Source organism: Phalacrocorax aristotelis, chromosome 1 (assembly GCF_949628215.1).
Source record: "Phalacrocorax aristotelis chromosome 1, bGulAri2.1, whole genome shotgun sequence".
Lineage (NCBI taxonomy): Eukaryota > Metazoa > Chordata > Aves > Suliformes > Phalacrocoracidae > Phalacrocorax > Phalacrocorax aristotelis.
Genome location: NC_134276.1, coordinates 147,384,018 through 147,409,648, shown reverse-complemented (window position 1 = coordinate 147,409,648; position 25,631 = coordinate 147,384,018). Strand labels below are relative to the sequence as shown.

The 25,631-nt window shown below is 38.3% G+C and overlaps 1 protein-coding gene across 2 annotated transcripts in view; it reads left to right on the top strand.

Annotated features, from left to right (window-relative positions):
* Positions 1 to 25,631, top strand: part of PIK3C2G (phosphatidylinositol-4-phosphate 3-kinase catalytic subunit type 2 gamma) — a 226,893-nt gene that overhangs the window by 94,841 nt on the left and 106,421 nt on the right. For both annotated transcript variants that reach the window (XM_075114763.1, XM_075114773.1), the window contains 5 exons: positions 1,714 to 1,828; positions 3,220 to 3,350; positions 11,730 to 11,918; positions 22,665 to 22,758; positions 23,905 to 23,999. In XM_075114763.1, the coding sequence (XP_074970864.1) occupies positions 1,714 to 1,828; positions 3,220 to 3,350; positions 11,730 to 11,918; positions 22,665 to 22,758; positions 23,905 to 23,999 (624 nt within the window). The remainder of the gene's footprint in view (positions 1 to 1,713; positions 1,829 to 3,219; positions 3,351 to 11,729; positions 11,919 to 22,664; positions 22,759 to 23,904; positions 24,000 to 25,631) is intronic.

Here is a 25,631-nt window from a genome sequence, read left to right as displayed (position 1 = left end):
TATAAGTGATTAGCAGTAATGAGAGCTTAAAAGGATAATTTAGTCTTTGTGTTCATTTAGTTCTCGGCTACTCTTCTCCCTTCTAACAAAAGTGCCAATTAGTTCAAATTATGATGTAAACCCTTGTCAACGAAAGAGTGGTTGAAGAGTTGCAACTCGTTTATTAAAGGTCGTCAGAGTACACATCACAGAAAAGCAACTTCAAACCACCATTGGTCACTTACACATTCACATCAGTGTTCTAAATGTGAAAGACTTCATATCACACAACTGCTTTCCCCTGAGTCTTATCTTGTTCGCATCACAGCTTCTTTTTCTGCTTCCATTCCACACTGCAAATGCACCTACAGCTACAAAAGAAACTTCAGAAAATGGTTTTGTCTTTAATCCTCCTGAGCTGTGTTCTAACAATGAAATAAAATGTTTGTACTAACAACATTAATAGCTTGAGAAGTGGAAAAAGGAAAATTAGCCGTGAATTAGGTTTACGCTGAGTGTTGACTATAAAAAATGACTTTGCAGGAGTTTCTTACTTCTTCTGCAGATGACTTAGTAACAATTTATTTCAGTTTGCAATTCAAAAGGTACGTTCTTACAGCAATGTTGCAAACCAATGCTGGGATCAAAAAGTCCATCTGAGTTCTCTTGTACCTCTAACATCCTTATCTCAAGTAAAAGCTGTGTACTCAAAACTCATCTGCCTGGCTGGCTGTTTCTGTCACAATGGGCGGAAGAGAACCTAGCTCATTCTCTGAGTTGTTTTGACTGAGCAGTTCTTGGAACTATTGTAATGAAGATTATTTGTCACTAAAAGAAGAGATGTTGAACGTAATCAAATTTCTGACCTCACTAACCATTAAGATGTGGACAATTTAAAGGGCAAGTCCAGTGTTCTATAACTTCCTTTTTTCAGGTACTGGATTCTTAATTCGAGTGGATTGGTTATGATTAGAATTTACACCTGAACTTTCTGATCGTATTCAAGTTCTCTAGACTGAATTGTGTTAACCTGCCAAATCATGCTGATTTTCTTATCTGTAGACCACATGCATGCCTGTTTCTAAGACTTTCTTGTACATGTAGTGCTCAATCTGGTACTTCAGACCATAATTTTTCATGTACTCAAAAACCATGTGCAGCAGATGTGGTACAAACTATCCCACTCAGCTCCTTTCAGCTCTTTGGAAACTCTGATACACTTTCTCCTCCCTGCCATCTACACATAAAATCAGCAAGGGTCCTTAGTGGTTGCAGTAGGTTGCCCTGCATTTTTTTCTTCTTGTGGAATAAATGTATACTGCCCTCCACCTTATTTAATGTGTTGACACATCACAGTCTCTAACATATTTGTCCTCAAAATTAAATCTTGAGATAAGAAGTATAGTATTATCCTTATTTTACACCTAGCTTAAACGGCAACCTCTGTCACACAAGAAGTCACTGATAAAGTGCAGAGCTGACCTAGAATGTCTTGGCAGTGTGATTTGTGTTGTGATCCCTGCAACTGCACAGATACCAGTATAGCAGTGAGGCCATCAGTATGCTGCCTCTGCTGATCTAGGCCAGATTTGTACTAGCCACAGATGAAAGGTTTGTTCTCCTTTTGTTTGTCTTTTAAGCTATTCAGTTCTGTGTTCTTTCATGTAATTTCAGTAAACCCGGTTCACCTTTTCTCCGGTACTGATGCAGTATTTCTGTCTATGTGTATTGCAGGCGGCTCATTCACGGAACTGTGCTGCTTAGCATGACATTGTACAGCACACTTACAACAACAATGATTACCCCAGGCATCTGCAGTACTGATACACCAACCTCAGTAACATTGCAGGTAAGAAGGCGAGAAAGCAAAGGAAAGGGTTGTTTTTTAAAAAAGTGTAAGGAAAGGGATTATTTCCACAGCTCATCAAGACCACACAAATTAAAAATGCTATTTGCATTACAGGTGCTCAAAGAGAGCATGGTAATCTTAATGGATAGAAGCACATAATTCTGCACAGTGGCAACTATGTATGATACTTTCATATCAAATACCACCCCTGAGTGCTAGAGAAGGTTTTTATAGGGTAATTTTTTGTTGTTGTAATTTTGGTTCCAAAAATACTTTTGACACAAATTGATGGCTTGGTACCTGACTTACAGCTGCCTTTTCAAATCTGAACTTTTGTTCTGGGTACTATTGAATTGCGTGACCTTGTAAACATAACATACAGCTTGCAATTAGACTGAGTAACATAAAGGATTTGCAAAGGAAGTGGATACAGGAAAACTGCCAGTAGGCATCAGCATAGCTCTCCCTCAATGACTACATGCTGAGCACCCACTCATTGTGGGCAGAATGGGGCTCCCAGTGTAGAAAATGCATTAGGCTTGCATGGTAGTTTTGTCACCTTTCCAGGTTAAATTAGCAACCGGATACTTTAAGTGCAAAGCCAACTATTTTCTGTATTACAAAGCTGAATGACTATTAGCAAATGATGTGTAAAAGCAGATAATACAGATAAATGAGGCTCGCCTAAAAATGCCTTATTTTTAATAGACAAGCAAATAGGGATTTTCTAGTCTGAGGAGTTCAGTCAAAGATGATGCCTTAAAATAGCTCCCTCTATTAATAATAAAGTGAAGATGAGACAGTAAATGGCTATTAATTTATAACTTATTTCTGCTGAAAGAAACGGAATAGCAGGATCTCTCATTCCCCCTACCTCATTTTCATTTATTCCTGTGCATGTGACAGTATCACGATTTGTGAACACACTGGAAATGTCATAAAGATAGCTTCTCTGATGCGACCGACAAGACACTTATATTTTGTAGGGAATAACTTTGTTAACCTTTAGAAGAGTGATGTATATCAAATGCGAATATTGAAAAAAGATACAGATGATTGTGGTGTGCATTAATAAGCCAAAATGGGATGTGCAAGTTGAGCTGAATTTTGAAGAACAAGCTGAATTTTCAGCTAAGTCTGTACTCAGATTATCAAGCACCTCAAGCTTCGTAATTTTGATTGAAAGTTTTCTTTCTCTGTACCTTAAAAACATATAATATGTAAGTAATATATTACATGCAGTGAACATCTTCAAAGAATTATCCCTTCTTCTTTCTCTCATATTTTGTATACTTTTTGTACAAATCCAAGACAACGGTTATTGGCAGTTGTATCTGAGAACATGTTACTAAAAGGAGTTCTCCATTTTCTTTTTTTTTTTTTTAATAAAGATTGACTTTCCAGAAACTAATTTGGAGTTCATTAAACCTGAACCTGAAGAAAGAAAAGATGATCTTGAAGAGCCAACCAAAGACTGCCTGAAGCATATTACAAGACTTTCGCAGACGCATTCTCTCTTGCTGTAAGTTGTGCTCAGCTAACCCTGCTGATTCTTGGCTGGCTGTACTTATCCTATCAATCACAATTAAATGTATCCTATTCTTTAAAAACAAAATTTTCCTTTGAAGGAGCCTAGCTTGATTGATTTGAGAAATAACACCTCTAAGTGAGAGAATAGATCACAACAAAGCCTAAATAAACCCCTGGAGGTGGCAGTGTATTTTACCAGTTCAGAAAAGGATCATTTTTCCCTTTCTATAACTGTATCTTTTTGTGTCTTTGAAGTGAGAAACTAATTTTTGATTCAAAACGTTTTGATTCAAAACGTAAGATTTTCAGGTGATGGAGCAAGTCTACATCAGTATTAGCAAGAAGATCTTTGGGTTCTATGAAAATCAGCCTCCTTCAGTAATAATACACTCAGACTTCAGCTATGGTAGTTAAATGGCATGTAATCTTTAAAACAATCTGTGTCAAGTTACAAGCAAGGAAAGAAGTATGGAAAGTTTAGCTTTCACAGAAGGTGGATAAAGCCAAAGTGAAAGAAAACACTGTATATACTGGGGCAGATTAGTATGCTCAGCTGTACGTACGTTGCACTATCAATTAGTATTATGTACTCTATAAAATAATTCTCAGTATAATCAGAGTGCAATTTGGAATACAGGTGCTTACAGAGCACAAATCACAGTTAATTGTCTGAATTAATCCTCCATCAAAGGCCAAAAAGTGCATTAGGTGCCATTTCAGCTCTCTCAGTGTGATACGACATATCTGTTAAGACTTTCCTGTGCTGATTTCTATGTTGGTTGTTCGGGATTTTTTAAAATCAATTTCTTTAAAAAAGACAAGAGGAAAACTTGCTGCTCTTTTTGTTGTTTACTTCAACTTTTAAAAACACAGGATGAAATGTAAAATTATTTTTGTTAACAATGGGACCTGTGATTTAGATCTTTTTTATTTTATTTTTAAGTATGAATAGGATGTCAGTATTTTATTGTGAATAGCCACTCTGCCAGGGCACTAGCAAGTTGCCAGCAAAATTTCTACCTGCAAAAGGATTTCCAGAGGTGATCTGGGGAGCTTCAAGTCAATGCACCTGACCTCTATTCATGGTAAAATGCTGCATTCTGTAAGAAGGAATAAGATCATTAAGCATTTAGCTAAGAGTAATTTGTCAGGAAAGAGCCAGTGTGGCCTCTGTGAATAGAAACCCTGCCTCACCTACCTGTTGCTGTCCTAGAAGGTTGTCAGTGGGTACATGGGTATTGGGGATTTGGTGGATGTTCAGAAAACTCTGCTGAGGTTCCACATGAGATTGTTAAAGAGATGAAGTTGCCACTGGTTTAGAGGAAAACTAGTGAAAGGCAAAGATTGGATGTTTAATGGTGGCTTTTCAGAATGGAAGAATCAGCAGTAAGGGTCTTTCAGTGCTAAAGGTTGGGACCAATTTTTTTCAGTATCTTCATTGATGACATGGAGAAGGAAGTGGGTGGGGAAATCTCCAGGTTTGCAGGTAGTACTGAGCTCTGCCTGATTGTCAAACATGGGGCTGTGGAGGGGAGATCCAGAAGGACCTTACAAAACTGGGAATAAACATGGCAGATGGGCTTCAATGTGGATAAATTTCAGGGGATATATTTAAGGAAAATTTTTCTAAGAATCTGTACATGACACTGAACTCAGAACTAGAAGTTACAATGTAGGAAATACATCTTGACATTACTGCTGATATTTCCCTGAAGTCATGAGTACAACGTGCGGCAGCAGCCAAAAGTGCCAAGAAAATATTGAGCGTTGTCAGGAAGGGTGTAGAGAAGAAGCGAGTTTGCGCCATTTCACTGCTGTATAAAACTTTGACATGCTGCATTTTGAGTATGCTGTATAGTCCTTGTCTCCACAACTTGGGAAGGACACAGTAGACCTGGAAAATGTACAGAGAAGGGCAACTAAAATGACTAAAGTGATTAAGCAGCTGCTTGAGCAAGAGAATCTAAAAAGGCTGGGACTCCTTAGTTTGGAGAGGAGAACACTAGAGGATGCATGTGTATGTATGATTAATTTCTATAAAATCATGATCATGGTAGACAAGGTAAATGCATTACCAATTCCCATAATATTCAAACTAGTAATATTCAGTGAAACAGTAGGATATCACCTGTCAACGATTGGAAGAAAGTACTTCCTAAGACAGTTAGTGGTAAACTTGTAAAATCTGCTGTAACAGAGCTGTGGATGTACACAACATCATCAGATTCAAGAAGGCTATACACAAATTCATGGATAACAGGTTCATAAATAGGTATTACAAAGACCAGGCAATGGTAGACCCTATAACATCCCTAACACAACAATTTTGGGTTCTGTGGAAATATGAAGAGAAGAGACCACTGAAAGTCACCAGGCTGGAGTTAAGGATTATTTGATAAGTTCAGTAACAGGGTCTTGGAGGAAACAGAATGGTACTCCTGGATTTTTCCACAGTTTGGTGTTTTCCATTATCCTCTCTTATGGGCAAAGATGGTCTACCAAATGAATCATCAAGGTGAAGAGTAGCACATTTGGAGTTTCAGTGAAGGAATTCCTTTTTTAAGTACTTTCTGACTGGGAGGAATCTGTCAGCCTCTAATTTTTGTTGTATCTGTACCACAGGAATTCTTTTTACCTTCCTCAGTCATGATAGAGTTTTGTTAAAAAAAAATTCATAAAAATATATTGGTATCCAAACACATTATTACCATGATATCTGAAGATCTCTTCCTTCCTTGTTTGGGTTGATTTTGTTGGTTGTTTTTTGTTTGTTTGTTTGTTTTTTATATGTCAAGAAAAAGAGAGGAATCTAGGTAGCTTTTTAGTGGCAGTATATCTGTATGATGGTGCTTCAGGCTTACAAGCCTCAAATATGATTTGGAAATAAATGGGTGTCTGTGGTTAGAAGACACAAGAAACCTTTCTCAGGCTGTCGGGATTCTTCTGTTCATTCTACTGAAAGCAGAGGGAATATGTGAATGGACAGAAAATATTCTTAACCTTATGGCAGAAAAAGAAGGCACAATGGTTAAAAACAGACAACTGCATGCTTGTCCTTGTTATAGGCTGTTGACTCCAGTAGTGTTATGAATACAAGGCTTCTGTGGCTCCATGTCCCCAGGTTCAGCCATTAGAGACATGGACCGCATATTCCTGATAGGAATATCAACAAATCAACACAGGCAGAAAGCAGTACCATACCAGCACACACAAACACGTAGCATTGCCACAAAATGGACAGTACAGCCAGCCTGATTCTTTTCCTCCTCTCTGCCTGATCAGGGTCAACGTCCACTGGGTACTGGGGGAATACATATACATACATGCATAAATACATTTATATATAGTATCAAACTATTAATTGCTCCAGTTGGGCTCAGACAGTCAGTCCTGTAGCTGCCTCAGACCTGCCTACTCCCTCCAGCTGCTGACACCCAGACATGTGAGCCCCCAAGGTTCACAACCACACTCTGGTTGCTGGTGTTTGGACTTCTTCCTGTTACACGGGTGGGGGTTTCCCCGGTAGCTGGTCTAAGACATACGGTCTTCCCAGTAGCTGACTCTTGGACCCATATCTCTCTGGTAGCTGGCTCAGATCACTGGTCTCTGCGGCCAGCATCTCTTGGATGTTGATTAGTGAGGGGATCAATGGGACTGAAGGAAATGAACTTCACCATATGGCTCCTGTGGTCCTCACAGCCCTTCACTGTGCGCTGCTGTCTGACCTTTGGTGTCGTCGCCAAACCAGGCAAGAGAGGGAAGACCAAGAAAATTCATTAACTACTGCTAGCCACTTTGGCTGATGTCTGAAAACAGTTCAGATGTGAGCTTTTGATTTCTTTTAGGACTACTGTGTTTGAAATACAAACCCAAGAAAACTAGCCATCTGAGATAATAGCTGCGCTTCAAACGTGATACAGCCTGCTGTGCGCAGTGGTTCCCAGTGTAAGGATTAGAGACTGGTTTGAAGCCAGGAAGATGGCAGTCTTGTTTCTGCTATCTTTCTTTCCTTCATTCATTGTTTTCCTTCTACCTTACCTTTTCCTCTCTTTCAACTTCCTGTTTTCTTTTCCTTTTTCTTTTTGCCTCTTACCTGGCAAGACTCAGTTTGCCTACCAGTGGTCACAAGAGTGCCGTTGCTGTGAACTGTGATTAGAAAGACTACTTCCAGTTGGGTGAATAGTGGAACAGGTTTAAAAAAGTGTGGTGATGCTGCACACTTTGCTAGTCTCTTCACAGGAGACAAACTTGCAAGTGAGAATTGGTGCTGGGGGACAGAAATTTGCATTTGCTAGCTTTGCTGTTCTTTCCTCTGTTTGCCTTTTCTCTTTTTACACTTTAGTACTGAACATGAACAAGAAAAACAGCTCAGAAGCATTTAAACTCATTTTTTGCCATTTTCACCACAAAAAAAAAAGTAATAATTAAGACCAGCTAACAAAGCTTTCACAGAAGCTGTTTGCTTCATTTAGCTAAAGGGATTAATGAAAACTTTCAAACTGAAAACTACTGAATTATTTAGGTTTTAAGATATTTTATTTTTATTAGTGTTGAGTACAAGGCTATGTATTGTAATATAGCTGTTAAATAAAGGGAAATTTAGATACAGCTCTACCTAAAAAATCATAAACTGCATTTTTATCAATAAAGAGTTTATTAGCATCTTATTGCTGTTAAGCCAAGGAAATGTCCTTATTAGCATAACAATCTTCAGATGCTGTATATATGCAAAATACTTTTACCGTCCATCCTAAATGTCCTATTACATGTGTATGTAAACTTTTATTAAAACTAAGAAACTTAAAATGAAAACAAAAAAAAAAAACCACCCCACTCAACATTTAATTTCATCTCTGATCTTTAAAACATGGAAAGATAAAATGGTATTGCCTCTGGAGTGAAGTCAGAGGGAGAAATCTGTTACTTAGACAACCTGATACGAGGATTGATTTCTTATCTCCCTTTGTAAGCTCAGTTGAGGTTTTAGCTGCTTTAATCTGAACAACAGATTGACTAGTTTGGAGGATGCTGTCTGAAAGCTTAAATCCCTGTTTAAAGTCAACATATAAAAGGCGTACTTTAGCTGAACTGTCCTGCGGAATGCTATCCAAATGCATAAGAAAAAATAAGAAAATAAGATAGGCAATAAAGTCTTAGGTCTACTTCTATCTCTTTTTCTGTGTGTGTCTTCTTCACACAAATATTGTCACAATAGTCATGCTGTGAATTCTGAAGCCATTTCTTTAAATGTTTACCAAAATGGTACTTTTAATGAAATGATAAATAAAAGTCATGACAGAATTTGTATCATAGTTAGGTTCATCTTCTGCAAACATTTATGTGCTTATTCTCCTAAGGAAAAGAAATAAACATTCATTCTTGTGACAGTAAAAAACATGCCCATCTTTGTACTGCCACACTCTGTTCTTAAGTGCTTGGCAACATAAAATTGCAGAGAAAAGTTCTCCAGTGCACACAGAGCCAAAGGAACTCATTGCTATGAGCTGTGAAAGCCACAGTCTTGACAGTTAGAGTGGGGCTAAGATAGTTTTTTGGCTAAGAATGCCCCAAAACATTGCAAATGGAAGACCTTGGAAGGAATGTAAACACTTGGATTTTGAGCCCAGCTTACATCTGGATAATGAAAGGCTTGACTGGAAATGAGATATTTACTTACAGCCTTCTACAAAGTTTTTCACACCTTGTTCTGAAATATCTAGGTCCATTTAAAGTCACAGTTACGTTACATTATTAAGTAGAAGGATCACCAATCTGGTCAATAAAAACAATGTTCCTCTTGGTTGCGGTAATTTTTTATGTGATCTGGAGACCAGTTTGCACTCTCAAGTTTGTTTTTGAAGGCTGTAATATGAAATTAAGGAGATAGTCTGAGCTTGTCTTATGGGGAATTTCTTCTGTTTTCTGATGGTATCAAAACCTAGGACTTAATATGCATGAGGCAAAGACGACTGAATTGTTGACAAATCAGAGGTTGTATAGCAAAAATTATTCTGAGGCATTTCTTACTGTGGTGAAATATGGTGTGATGTCTGACCATTTTATCAATATCTCATTTAGATCATAGAATCATAGAATTGTTAAGGTTGGAAAAGACCCTTAAGATCATCGAGTCCAACCGCTAACCTATCACTGCCAAGTCCACCACTAAACCATATCCTCAAGCACCACGTCTACCCTTCTTTTAAATACTTCCAGGGATGGAGACTCAACCACCTCCCTGGGCAGCCTGTTCCAATGCCTCACAACCCTTTAGGTGAAGAAGTTTTTCCTAATATCCAACCTAAACTTCCCCTGGTGCAGCTTGAGGCCGTTTCCTCTCGTCCTATTGCATGTTACTTGGGAGAAGAGACTGACCCTCGCCTCACTACAACCTCCTTTCAGGTAGTTGTAGACAGCAATAAAGTCTCCCCTCAAGCCTCTTCTTCTCCAGACTAAACAACCCCAGCTCCTTCAGCCGCTCCTCATAAGACTTGTTCTCTAGACCCTTCACCAACTTTGTTGCCCTTCCCTGGAAACGCTCCAGCACCTCGATGTCCTTCTTGTAGTGAGGGGCCCAAAACTGCACACAGTACTCGAGGTGCAGCCTCACCAGTGCCGAGTACAGGGGCACGATCACCTCCCTTTTCCTCCTGGCCACACTATTCCCAATACAAGCCAGGATGCCACTGGCCTTCTTGGCTGCCTGAGCACACTGCTGGCTCATGTTCAGCCAGCCAGCTGTCAACCAACACCCCCAGGTCCTTTTCCTCCAGGCAGCTCTCCAGCCACCCCTCCCCAAGCCTGTAGCGTTGCATGGGGTTGTTGTGACCCAAGTGCAGGACCCGGCACTTAGCCTTGTTCAGTCTCATACCGTTGGCTCCGGCCCAACAATCCAGCCTGTCCAGGTCCTTCTGTAGGGCCTTCCTGCCCTCCAGCAGATCAACACTTCCACCCAGCTTGGTGTTATCTGCAAACTTACTGAGCGTGAACTGAATCCCCTCATCCAGATCATCAATGAAGATATTGAACAGGACCGGCCCCAACACTGAGCCCTGGGGAACACCACTCGTGACTGGCCTCCAACTGGATTTGACTCCATTCACTACTAATCTCTGGGCTCAGCCGTCCAGCCAGTTTTTAACCCAGTGCAGAGTGCACTTGTCCAAGCCGTGAGCAGCCAGCTTCTCCAGGAGAATGCTGTGGGAGACAGTGTCAAACGCCTTACTAACATCCAAGTAGACAATGTCCACAGCCTTCCCTTCATCCACTAAGCGGATCACCTTATCATAGACGGAGACCACGTTAGTGAGGCAGGACCTCCCTTTCATAAGCCCATGCTGGCTGAGACCGATCCCCTGGGTGTCCCGCATGTGCTTTGTAATGGTATTCTAGATGATCTTCTCCATCACCTTTCCAGGCACCGAGGTCAGGCTGACAGGCCTGTAGTTCCCTGGATCCTCCTTCCAACCCTTCTTGTAGAGGGGCGTCACATTTGCTATTTTCCAGTCATCTGGGACCTCCCCGATTGACCAGGACTACTGATAAATGATGGAGAGTGGCTTGGCAAGGTCCTCTGCCAGCTCCCTCAGTATCCTCGGGTGGATCCCATCCGGCCTCATGGACTTGTGAATATAGATATCTAATATCTATGAGGCATTTGGTACTGCATCCTTTTTTGTGAATACAGTGAAGCACAGCATGCTAGGCATTGCAAACATAGAAGTTGCTGGGAGCTTTCCTTCCCTTTTCCAAACTCACACCAGTGCTAGGGATAATCGCACTCTGTGAGTGTGTGTGTGCGTGCACACATGCTTGTGTTCTTGTGTGTGTGCATGGATGTGCCTAAACTCTATTTTAAATGCAAATACACTAAAAATAGACACACTTGCATTAAACAGCCAAAGCAGGGGCAGGAATGAAAGCTATGGCTAGTAGTGTTGTGTGTCTAGTTCTTACAGTACTTAGTTAGAGAAGATGTGTAGCAGATGGTTGTAACAGTAATTTATCCTGTGATAGCTGTATCTTCTTTGTCTCTGTCAGAAAACCCCAGAAAAACAAACAAACAAACAGTACCAACAACAGAGACAATGGAGAAGAAAAATGAGAGTGCTTGGGAAGTGAAATAACCATATATGTGTGCTTTTGACACTTCATTTTTATATGACCCAAGGCTGACAGATCCAGAGTATAAGTATCACTTTTCTTATAAAAGCAGGTCTGCAGAAAATGATATCCTACCCCAAGGAAAAGACGTACTTAGCCGAAAAGTGGTGTACTGCATGACTTGGCCCCCTTATACAATAAAGTTTGTTGCTATACAAAGCTCCAGGTGGTTTTAATTTCAAACTGAATTTCTAATCTTCTTTTCCAGACTCTCAGAGCAACAGAGAAGAATCTTATGGTTTTATCGTTACTACTGCAATAATCAAAATTGCTCCCTTCCTCTGGTACTGGGCAGTGCACCCAGCTGGGATCAAATGACTATATCAGAAATGTATGCCGTGTTGAGGAGATGGAGATTTTCTAACCCTGTGGAGGCACTTGGGCTTCTGACTTTCAGGTAAGGAAAATTAGCCAAGTAGGAAAATAATAATAAACAAAATGATCACGTGCTGATTAATTCACCACTTCAATCAGCTCATCACAGCATCATGCTTTGGTTCACTGACTGTGCTTTCAGTTCTGTCCCTGTGTCAAAGTGAAGATATTGTCGCTACTCTTGTGATGACCTTGAGTTGAATGTGCCAGCCCTACCTTCAGGGCTGGGCTATTCTATTTCTCAGGATAATGAAAAGACTAGTTCATTCTCTATAGCAAATTCAGTCAGTTTCTGGTAAGAAGTGATCAGTCAAATACTTAACACTAACATAGCATTCCGTAACTTCAAACTACTGTACAGACATGAGGTGACTAATGGGAGATAAGGAGGACTGAAATATGCTTCCAGATTATGATGCAATGCAAATACATAGAGTCCTACCTGTAGCCCATCTTCTGAAGTAGATAGGATGAAACTTTGAAGTCAGTTCCCCATACTTTGAATAAATTCTGTTGTGATGCTTTACGTTCCACCCCTGCTTCTTACACTGGGAGCTGGTTATTTGTTGGAAGGGTTTCTTGATGTTGGATCTAGTCTTATCTATGATGTAACAGCAGATGTCAGTGGACAGAATCTGTGTCAGCAGTTACATTTCCTCCAAGAGCTTGGGAGGTATTTTGCGTTAAGTGATCTACCTGTGAAAACATTAAACATGCGGATGAAATGGTTGAGCAAATTTGGTTTATCAAGTCCTTGCTTGTCTGGGTAAGCACAAGCTGCACCAACTTTGCAATCTCGTTTCCATGTTGTACCTTTAGAAAAAAATACCTCAGCTAAAGCGCTGCCTGAGAAAAGACTGTACTCACTTACCTCCGCATTATTAAAAAATAGTTATTTAATAATGTAAATCTGACTGTCAATTGTTATTTCCCTCTGGATGTGATTTCCTAAGAATACCTGTGTCTCAGGTTTATGTATGAACTATTAGCAGTTTCACATATTTGCATACATGTCTTTTTTATGTTTAGTGGGAGTTATGGAAGCAAATATCCTGAAAGGTCAGGTTCTGGAGCATATTATCGTTATCTTATTTGCCATTATTAAATTAATAAAATCTATTTCTAATTTATAAAAGAACCATGTAGAAAGGAGTATATGGGCAGTGTGCTGTCTGTCTTCCACACCGCGGAGTAGCAAGAGATTTTGAGATGGTTTGTCAGAGCATGCCAGGCTTTCAGATCAGGCCTTTTGTCAAATTTTGTTTCTGTGTATGGGTGGCATTTCTGCAAATGCAGAGCTTGATTGTTCTTGGAAGATGCAGCTCTGCATCAGGGTGTGGTGCAGAATATCAGTCCTGTCAGGTGCTTCACAGGGTATTTAATATGAGTCAGCCTGCCACAGTGCTTCTCAATGTGTAGTGCAGGCACTGTGCACACTGTTCATTCTGGCTACCACAAAGATTGCTTGCACGAAAAGATGGGAAGACGTCATCACTTTGCCTCTCCTGGTGCCACCGTTGGGAGTGGCTGGCACCTGCAGTGGTGCCAAAGAACAAGTACTTCTGATGAGAATCTTAGACGGTTTGTTCCTTGAGTTTCTTTCTCACAACAGATAATATCAATCTGGGGCTTTTTTGCTTCATGTTAATACTACAGAAAAAGTTCTGGATCACAGAACAAAACCTCTTTAAAAAAAAATTCTGTCCTTCACATATATCCACAATATTTTGTAGGTGTGTGAACAACTGGGAAGCAAACCTTCAGAAACAGAGGGATTACATTTCCTTAAGGATGTCTAGTTTCAGAGATGATTTAACTGCTGAGAGACATGTATATGCAAATTGAGAAAGTGGGTTGAGGAGAGGAGTACTTTCCATATAAGTGGATTTCTGAGTTTTTTTCTCTTGGTTCTCTTTTTCTCAGATTTCAATCATTTTGAAAAGTAAAGTAGCACTGGATAGGGTCCAACTTTCCTTCACCATTACCCTCACTAACTTTGGATTGTAGGCTCCATAACTGAGCTGTTTTTGAAGGTTCATTCAACTCTATCCTGTATTATGTTTGGCGCTGACAATTCATCAACTCGGTTCCTCGCTTCTATCATCCACAAAACAGCTCTCTGATATCTCGTGATTACTGAGACACAGCTGAAAGATCCATGTTCATATAAACATGAGCAGAATACAAAAGAAATGCTCTTTATATATTCATGTTTATTTTAAGGACTTGTGTTACCATCACTATTAAATCATAGGTAAGTAATATAAATTAGGACTGATCTTTGTCTACATGTATGGTTAACTTAATGCAGGAATGCAGGAGCAGCTGCACTAAATCAGACCAAAAATCAGTCTAGTGCATCCTGTCTCCAATGGTGACCAACAACAGATACCTAGGGAAGACAATAAGAATGGGCCAAATATGACACTGTGCTACTCTCCCAACTTCCAGCAATCTTCCTGAGACAGAATTTTTTCATTTGAGTCCTCTTGCATTTTTCTTCTATGATTTTTTTTTCCAAATTCAAATTGATTCCACATAAACATTCAGCTTTCAGAACATCCTGTAGCAAGGACATCCACACTTCAGCTCTAAGTTGCATCATTTCTATGTAGCACAACTTACCACATTGTTAGCAATACTCTTTTAGAGTATTTGGTCTCTTTTAGACCAAAAATTTCCAATCACTCTGAATTTTGGATGCTTTCTTTGCTGGAACTTTTGTTTGCAGTGTCTTAAATAGAACCTGAATTCCTCCTGCAGGCATGTGCTTACTCTTTATACAGTTTAGAGAAGGAACTCAAAATCACTAGTCACTTTTGCAAGCCTTGGGCTGGGTCCCTAAATTATCCTTCTCAGAGCGGAAAAATCAGTATCTGTCCTCATGATTAAACTCAAGCTCACATTTGCAAGTACAAAGAAATTAAAATCACTGGTGGTGCTACCTCATTGCCTGGGTTAGAAGATAGCATCAAGCCCCATTATCACATATCTGAGTTAGAATGCTCTTTGCAACTTTCTGAAACTTCTAAATTGTTTTGCTCACTACACAGTTAAACGTACAATTTAATAGATATTCCTTGTTCTTTGAGCATGTCTCTCCAGCTTATGCTCTCCCACTTTGCAGGCACATCTCAAGGCAGCCAAATGATAACATACTCCTTTAGTCAGTGGAAAGGAAGAACTTTCATAAATCGGAAACACAACCATGCTACATTTCACAGATAAATTCAGTAGCAATGTTGCATCCAGTCCTTGCAGCAAGTGCATTGATTCTTAAAGTCCCAGAAGCCAACACTTAAAAAACCAATTTAAAAAACAATGAATGTTTCTTTAATCAATAAAGGCGGGAAGGAGAGGGTGGCAGGGGGAAGAGCAGAATAAGATTTTTCACTCTTGGTTTTACCTCTAATTTCAGGGACGGGTGATTATAAGCCATTGCTAATTTTCCCTAAGGCAGAAGGTATAGAGCAGGTCCCTCCTACTCAGCACTACTTATTAGTGCCCTGTGCATTTTACCATTGACTTCATTTATTGAGTTTGGTAAAAAGCCAAGCTTTAGTGGAGTTAGAGCTTTCTGTAACTGTATCTACATTGTATGGCACACTAGCCAGGGAAATGACACCCGTACACTTGTTTGCTCAGAGAATTTTCTTGATGACAGGAGGAAACCAATGGCAGTGTTAGAAATGCCATAATTTAAGATGTGTTGCTAACATACCAGTGTTTTCATATATGTATAGAACAAATTTTTACAAATTTTTGTCAGGATATTTTGGCATTCAAATTTTTGAAAATGAAAATCAAAATATATTAATTAACCTAAATAGCAGAATGTTTGCTCCAAGCTTGTTTTTCTGGCACATCTAGAGTACCCTTGCAGACCTGTGAGCTATCATGGCTAGGAATCAGGAAATTGAGCTAGAATCAGGAAACAACCACCAAAGAAGGTGTATCATTTTCCAGTATTGTGCATGGCTGCAACCATTCTTAAAAGAGAGCTTTTCATCAGTAGACTGTGGAGGTGAAGATGTAACCTAACTGGTAGGTTTAACAATTTTTCCTAGAAACCTTCTGCTAAATTCTAGCTCCATCAGGGCAAGTGCACAGAAAAGGACACTCCTTTAAAACCATATGCCGATTCAGAGGATTTTGAGATCAGACGTTAAGGTGTCAGAGGAGTTTTATGCTACATTATGTAGTTCCCTGTATGGGGCAGGCAGAGTAGGGGAAGATATGACTCCTCCTACCTCTCCTCGCCCAAAGATGCCCTTTTGGTTATAGCATCCCTCAGCCTTTGACACTCACAGTATTATTGTTGATTTTCACATTATGTAACAGAGTAGTTACTGAGTTTCAGACATTAGGATATATACCAATATCTGCAAAATTCAGTTTCTAGCCAATAATTATAATAAAATATGGTAGCTTGAAGCCAGAGGTTGTTCGTACACCTCTGAAAGCCAAATTGATTTAGAAGTGTTGAATCAGATTGTCATTGTTTTAATAAAAGCAGAATGTGAACTGTTCTTTGAGAGTCCACAGCAGAATTCCCAACAGAGTATTTATCAAACAGACACAGCTAGAGCATATCTTGCCTGTTTGCATCTTACTTGGTTTAAAAGGCTGTAGTTGTATATCAGTGTGGAGAGAAAACATGGGCTTATGTAAAGAAATAAGATAAGAACAAAGCAAGAGTCTACAATTAATTTGATTCTTTGCTGTACAGAACGCACTACTGATAAAGCTTTAAATCTGCTTTGTAGTAATGTACATGAAATTTAGTGATAACATATGTGGGGATGTATGCATTGTTAGGAAAAGACAACTCTTCATTTTAAGCATCATAATGTGATTAATTCCTTTTTTTTTTTCCACTTCCTTTAACAATTTTTAGCTTTCTTGGCAATAAATATGAAGGTTCTACAACAGACAGCTATAGTAAGACAACTAACAATGGACAACTATGTAGGGTATGGCATGCTTTCTGTGCATAAGTGTGCAACCTAATAAGGAGGCTAAACCTATAAATAATCAAGATTTCCATGTTTTGTTCTTTTGTTTTAATGTAACAGAGAACAAAGTTTTTCTCTGAGGTGGGAAGAACCTTCTAGATCATATAAGTTTCAAACAGAAAAACTGCTTTTTGTAATTTCTTCCTACCTTGTTCTCTCCTAGGATGTGGTTCACCACATGATCTCCCTGACATCTTAAACTTAGTACTAGTTGTTTTAGTCAGGATTTCTTGTAGAAAATCTATGTAAGCGTTACTTAAAGTATATTTTCTGTAAGTAAATTCTAAGGATCCATCTGCCAATCAGTCAGCCAAAGCAAGAGCTAGTGTATCTGACCATGAGCTTTGCAGTGTTGGGGGAGGGGGGAAATGGGGAGGATTTGCATGTCTTACTGCAATGAGGAGTGACTATATTACTCTTTTTCAAATGAAAATTTTGAAAATCCAGTGTCCTTTTTACTGTTGGTGTTTGTTATCTTTCTGTACTTTATTTTAGTCATTGCCATTTTCTAATCTTCATACACTCACTCAGTGTTTTCTTTAGAAGCCCTCAGAGGAATGAAAAAATAACCAATAGAAAGTAAATAGCCCTGCTAATTTTATCCATGTGGTAAAACTAAAGCAATTCCTTAATTATTCTTCTTTAAGTTTCTTCTCTCTTCCTGCCTAATTACTTTTTAAAATACTTAAACTAACACCCGAAACTTATCTGTCTATTCTTTTAAATAGTGCTTCCATACCTTCTCTCCTTGCCCAGTTGCACCTGTCACTGGCATGATATCCTTTACCACTTGGAGAGGGTTTTTTTTGTTTTGAATTGGTATCTTCACTCCAATAGGTTTGCTATATCAGCCTTCCTTGTTTCTACCAGACTTAATACCATGTATTTCATGGGACCAGAGTCTTTCTTTTTTGAAAATGCAACAGAACTTAAAATGTGAAGGGAATTACAGAAATATGTGGCATGTTATAAGCCTCTAACTTAAAAGATGCCTCATGAAAGGCCGTTCTTTTCTCTACAGAAATCTTCACATGCTAGAAAATGTAGTGAACTGTACAGTTACATTTACCTGACAAGTATCTTCCAGCATAGGTTTATTTGAGACAGTGCAATAAAATTAGGATAATGAAACTGCTAAAAATGAAATGTACATCTATTTCTCATTTACAATCAAGTCACTACTGGCAAATGCTAAAATCTTAAGAGAATTTCACAAATCCACAGGATGCCTCAGCAGCACTTCGTCTTCTGTTTGAATCTGGTTTAGCTGAAAGGTACAACTAGACAAATAGCTCCCTACTGGCTATCTATATGGAAAGAATCAAAGACTGTAAGTTGTTCTTATTTCTAAAGCAAATTGTAATCTATGCTTATGCAGCTCAAAATTCAACTATTACAAAAGCTGTCTTAAGGTCTCAAGGGAGACCTAACAATCTACAGCTACATAGACAGAAGTTGTAAAATGGGTGGCTGCCAATCACTGGCATCATGCAGGGAGGGAAGAACAAAATAACAAAGGGGTTGTTGAGGTTAAATATCAAAGGAAATCGGTTTCATAACTTAAAGAGAATCCAGGTTCTGAAATGAGCTGTGAAGGGGAAATTTGAAGTACTGCATAGCGTGACCTATTGCTAAGGACTAGACTCAACAACTATAGTTTACATATTGTTAATTTTTTCATAGTGTCTCTGAGTATGTAGACCTGGAACAAACTTATAAGAAGTCACAGTCTCTTTTCTGGAGTACTTATTACCTGAAGAGAGGACAAAACAAATCAGCCAAAAGAAGAAAGCTACAATATGTTACAGTGCAGGCAGGCAAATGAGTGAGGAACACCATAGTTCTGTTCTCTTAATTATTTATTGACCAATAGGTTGTTTGTTAAGGAAAAATAATACAACTAGAAGTAATTGGAAGCCTGGATGAAAATTACCATTTTGAAATTATGCAAATAAAGAGTCATGCAAGCATTTTTAGAGGTTTTTGTTTTAAGTTCTGTATTTTCTAGCTAATTCTTAGGGATTTTGGTGACAACCATAGAACAGCTAGCAAAGAGGAGTGCTGGAATCTCCTGCCTCTCTGAAGCTATTATCAGAGGCCACGTATCAGGAACCTGATAATCTATGGTTCAAAGCCTTTGCAAAATTGGACTGATATAGATGAAATGTGGTACAGATGAGCTCCTCTTTCTTAGGAGACTGCCCTTAAAGACTGGAATATTGAATTCATTGTGATACAGTCAAGTCACTTCTCTGCTTCCAGAGTTTTCAGTATGTGTAAATAAATACATATTCATTGTAGCAAGCCCTGAAAATCAGCTGTCCCCTAATACCCAAACTATGAACCTGTTTTTCTGAGGCCTGAAGTGATTTCTCTTGCACTGAGTCACAGAGCAAAAAAATCAATTGAGTCCTCTAATAAAAGCTAATTTATGGATTACTGAACTCAGGTTTGATGCAACACTCAAAAGCTTGCAAGATTATTCACTTGAAAAACCCCTCAAGCCTTACTTAATTGCAGACTACAAGATGGCATAGTTTCCAGGCATGTGAGGGGTAAGATTTTTCACTTAGATCTGCTTCTAGACCTTACCCTGTTATTGGTTTTTAGCAAATAAACTGATGAATGTAAGCATGAATAGCATAAGCACCATGTAATACTAGTTAAGTTCATAAGTATTTGCTGTAGTTCTAGCGTTTCTGAGGATGTTAAATGTTTGCTCAAATACAAATGTAAGGGGTAAAACAAATACAATGAAATATTTTTGTATTGTACCTGTGGCCCTGAACAACATTGACATTCAAGAGAGCAATAGATATTACACCTGGGGTTTAACAAATTGTCAGGTAGTTAAGAGGACATGTTAACTGCCCATTCTTTCAAGAAAGTTCAACTCAGCCTCAGGCTGACCTCGAGATTTACAAGCTGAAGGAAACAGTTTAGTAACCAGGACCAAGAAATTACCAAGACCTCATTCAAGAAGAGTGATAAGAGCCATGTTTCCTGAAACAAATGGCTGTAGATTTTCCACCACAGTACCTATGCACTTGAGATACTTTTGCTAACTAAGATATAGCCCCAATTTTTACTTAGAGTAAATTAATTCCAAACAAATTAAATGTTAGCTGTTGAATTTTCTGGAAAGGTTGGGACTAAAATAATTTTATCATTCTTTGTTTAGCTGGAAAAATATGAGTTTCTCTCATCATAACATTGCATATATTCAAATGCTGGCTGCTAGTAAGGACAAGCAGTAACATAAGTAATAACGTTTTTCTGCTTGACTTTGTGCCTATATAGAGAATATTTTACAGTTCAGTAACCTGTTGAACTAGGTGAGAAGGGGAAGGGAAAGGCTAATTTCTGTATTATCTTCACATGGTTGGCACACAGGCCTTTGGAGCAATTGCATAATTAGAAGATAGGATGATATGAAAGGGATTAATTTTTTTAATATGCAGTCCTCCTTCAAATATGTTTTGTTCTAAATAGCCATGTGAATATTAAAGGAACAACTTAATATTCCTAATAGGTTGCCTAGAATAAACAAATTTAGAAAATAATCCTCGCAAAATCAGCTAATTTGGGCCTATCATGATAATTTATTTATAATGTATTCCCTCTCTCCTCATCAAGGCCCTCTCAGTATTATACAAACAATTTAAAACTGTATTAAAGCATTATCAAATATGTACCATAACAAACAAACAAAATAATAAAATCAGACCTGAGCTGCATTGTTAAAAGAGGGTTTGAAAGTGCTACAGGTGGCAGCTGATTGCAGCACAGAAGCCAGGGCTTTCAGCTAGGTCCAACCGTTAGACTTTTTTTTTCTTTTTCCAAAATATCCACATTTTTATTTGATGGCCTGTAGTTAATTCAATGATCACAGTTGATTCAATAATCAATTGTTTTGCTTCAGCTTGTTTTACTGAACTTAAAAGTTCAAGTTTGGAGCCAAAGGTGCCATTATACTTCTGAGCGCTTATCTTTACAATTTCTTGATAGCAATGAGCAGTCGTTGCTGCAAATGTGGTACCGTCTCCCACGTTTCACTTCTGATTTATTTTTCTAGTGGGTACATTGCCGGCAAAAGGTACTGGATGGGAAACTGGGAGAACAGCAGTTTGTTTTTGTAGTGAGATCATAAAGCTGTAATACTAGAGGCTCCGTGACACCTTCTGCCATATATGATGGTTCTGATTTCAAAGGACTTTCTCCAGGGCAAATAGACAGGATAGTCGTTGTCCTTTACTCATCAATTTTAGGTATGACTAGACTACTAAATTAGAGATTATCAAAAAAGCCTAATAACTGTATCAGTTCAGAGTGGAGGGATTCACTCCGTTTTGTGGGGCAGACACTTGATCTCAGAGAAATGGGTCAAAGTCCGGCAGAATTTTTGAACAATATCTGATTGACTGTAGTGCAGTTTGAAGACATTTTTGCCCCTTTGGCAGAGATGACCACTCTTGTGGCTCTGGCGACTAAAAGGTCTGTATGAACGTTTCCAGTTTGCTTCAGGAGAAAACAGAAGAGTCTTGGGATGGCAAGGGACAAGCTTCAAGTGCTGACAGATAGTTAAGGGTGACACCATGTAGCAGATATACACAGAAGAGCACATCTGTTCCTTTCCTTGTGAAAGCAGGACAGCAGCAGAACAGCTAACTGTGAACCAATAGAGGCAACTTCTGTGTACACAAAATACTCTGTGTATCATGATTAATATCCAAACGCAACACATGAGAAGGTGGAAATTACTTTTGTATTTTAATTTTTTCAAAAAATGTCCCTAATAGATTATTTTTCAGCTTTCAAATATTAAAAGAAGCACCATATACTTTTTGTCTTTTTCTCTGAAAAGAGAGAAAATGTTCTGTTAAGAGTCACTTTTGATCGGTCAGGTTACACCAAAATTTCATTCTTATTCTTTTTTAAAGAAAAACATTTTGACCAGCTATATTTTCCAGCCTTCTTTCCCTGTTTTATCATTGATGCTACACCATGTTTTCCTCTTTTATCATTTTTGTAGTTAGAACTCCATCAGAAAATCTGTATTAGGCTACAGCCTCTCTGGTTTCAACCAGAATTTGTTGATAACGCAGCTTATGCTGAATACACAAACATTTTCCTATCAGAAATGGCTGTTTAACTGACTTGGAGCCTTTGTGGAAGGTGTTGATTTTTTTACTAAGTTTTCCTTTAGAAAAATTAAAAAGGAAACATGTTTTCCATTTCAAAATTACTTCAGTTTAAAAAATATTTTTATTGTGTTATTATACAAACCAGAAGAGCTGACATTGGAATAAATTATCTGAAACAAATCCTTTCTGTGTGGGAAAATCAAGCTTTTGTATTGTTGCTCAGAAGAAAAGAAGTCTTCAAGTGACTTTTAAAAGTTCCCATGACATGGAAATTTCCTATTTCAAGTAAGTAGGATCAGCAAGAGAAGATCTATAATTTGTTTCGTATTTCAGTACATATAAAGAAAATGTGACATATGATAGCTTAAAATAAAAAAGGTATTTGAAAATCAGGGTTGTTTTTTTTTTTTTTCCTGTATGACACTGTAACAGTCAACCCAATTATCTACTGTGTTTCTTGACTCTTGTTACAGCAGAGCAAATTAATGTTTTTTTTTCCTATTCCATTTTAAGAGAAAACATGTTTTTCTAACATTTTATATCAGCGAGAGCTCAGGAGAGTTGCAGCGGTTCAGTAGCTCTTAATGATATCTATTTCTTTTGCTCTAGTTTTCCAGATCAAGATATTCGCAGAACAGCAGTCCAACAAATAGAAAATCTGTCAAATGATGAATTGTTAGAATACCTCCCACAGCTGGTTCAGGTAAGGAAGAAATTGAAAGCCAAGGAAGCCTTCTGTCCAGATCAATAACTTCATTAAATACTTTAGATTCTTTCAGTTTGATTGATACATTGTAAGAGGAATAAATAAGAAAGGCTGGTCAGCTGATGCAATGATTGAATTAACAACAGGGCTGAGCTATAGACTGTTTTCCACTGAAGAGAATGTAGTTGTTTGGCATGCTGATTGAATTTTTCTGTATACTACAAGAAGGCATTTTCAAGCAAAAAAGAAAAATAAAAAGTGCACCTGAACAAGAGAAATTCTGCTATGACCACCAAACCAGGGGCTGGCGGTGGCAGGGCTTCTTTGCAGACTAGGTAGCAAATGGTGTTGCAACAAATCACAGTTTTCTTAAAACAACATATATGGGAAAAATCATTGTCAGCACAGAGTAACCAGGGCAATATTGGTGTAGAATTGTCCCTTTATAGATGTACATTGCATTTCACTGGAAATTAATGTTTTACAAGTTATGGGCCCACTGCTTCCAAAGCAATTAGTTTGTGTTTGAGTAGGTCCTGTGTTGCAGTTAAGGGGGAAACAGCCATTTTGAAAGCCTTTTTCCCTTACATTGTGACACTGTGCACATGGATTGCTTACAGTTCCACATTTCAGAGCTCTTCAGGGGGGTTTTGTGTTTTTAAACATATATTTATATAAATGCATGCACATATCTAGATAGATATATATGTATACACATATGAATATATTTATGTAATCCACTACTGTGAAGCAGTGGAACCTGCACAGCTTTACAGCATTCACACAGTAGGACACTTATGTGACATTTCACCTTCCACAGCTTCTGTTTCACAAATAAGTTTATTTTCCAAAACAGGTAATAGGAAAAAAAATTAAATACAGTATTGATAGTTTTAAGCAGGGAAGAAAAGCTGTGTATTTACATGTATGTTAGCACAGCCAGAATCTGGATATCTGTCGTTTAGATGGTGGCAGACACTTGTGCCCTGAAGTTTCTTTGCTCATTGCATTGCTAGGGCATTCTCCATGTGTTGGATTGCTTCGATCAAACTAAGCACTGGGTCCTTTCTGATTAATTGTCTTATAAAAACGGACAACCAAGCCAGCATACAAGTGATTCTTATTATTCATTTATTCGTTAAGGTGCTCAAGTTTGAGTGGAATCTTGAAAGTCCTCTAGTGAAACTCCTGTTGAATCGTTCTCTTCAGAGCATCCAAGTAGCCCATCAACTTTACTGGTAAGATTATTTGCCGATACTACCATAGTAGTTTTCTGTTACGGTGAACTTTATCCATGTTTCTATTGGTGACAAACTCTCTCTCTTTTTAAAAATCTACAGAAAACCTAGTCTTTTGCTCCTTCTTTATTTTCCTTTCAATACTGGGTATGGGTAAATTTTGTAAAAGACCTACTTATCTCTGCCTTCATCCTGCCCCTGGTGGGACAAAGGGGGGAAGTTCTGTTCACTTAAGTAAGGTACCATCTGTATGTTTTTGAATTTTCTGATTTGAGCCAAAAATAGTCTTCCTCAGAATTTGCAAGCTCCAAGCAGCATTGCCTTACTTATAAAGGATTCTGCTTTTGTGATTTCTCTGACCTCTCCTGAAGTTGTCAGACTTCTCATGTGTGTCAAACTGTATCTCTTAGTCCTTTGCATTTCAGTCTGACTTGTGATGGTAGAGTTTCCAATAGTTCCTTTTCGTGATTATGGAGATGTACCAGTCCTGACAGTAACTGCCATTCACAGTATAAGGACCTCTCTAATTGTATTATTGCTTGAGGTGGCTATTCTGTTTGTTGTGCTCTTACTTCAAGGCTCTCTGAATAGGAATGTGGCTTTCTGCTGTCTGAACAACTGCCTGTGATCTGAAAATCAAGCTGCTGTGGGGTTTGTTTTTTTTCTTTTTCATGTTTCGTAATGATGGATGAACTGAGCTTTCATTTACAGTTCAACTGGTTCAGACCCCTTAAAACAAAAGCTTTCCTCCCTGCAAAGGAAAGACAACAACTTGAAATGTAATCATTTGGTTGATGAAGTGTGAGGTCGGAAAGAGCATAGATCATGCTTTCATACCTGCATGATCGCTGGAAGTGTTAGTCGGGATAAAACAGAAATATGAATGTGTTTGCTTCACTGAAATGAGTAGGATAACAATAACATGCCTAATGAATGTGTCTGTCAAATAAAGAAGAACCACATTTAGCAAGCCATTTTCCTGACAGTGCCTGAAATACGTTTGAGACAATTTCTACTATCTTCTATTATGCTAAGTCATAGTGGATATAAAATGTCCCATCTAGAGTTCTTAAACGTACCCAAAGAGTTGGTAATTTTCCTGTGGAATTAGAAATTATTTCTAGAGTTCAATGGACTGTGGGAACATCATTGGTTTGCCTATGTTTTCTTTAACATCTCTCTTCTCAGAAGAAAAATCACTGAGTATTTGTGGGTTTCTTCCTATTGACTTTGCAGTGTAGAACCCCACTTTTTTCCCAAATTTAGCTTAAGCTGTCTAATATTATAATCTTGGGTAATATATAGCAGATATTCCATCCTGAATAATAGATATCCTTATCTGGCACCATACAATTTAATGTGGCAAAATAAATTTATTTTATATATATATCTTGATATTGATTATTGTCTTCTGCTTTGGTTGCACATGGAACTGTTTACTAGTTTACTAGTTTACTAAATTTGTTTCCAATAAAACATAACCTAGAGTCACACATGACTGTGGACACTTCCCATAAATACTTTTTCTAATTGTAGAAATAGTGTTTTGCTATTTATCCTTAAATAAAAAGTATCTTCTACCTGAAATGTGAACTTTTGTTTCCTAGGGGGACAGCTTTTGGTTAAATCTTA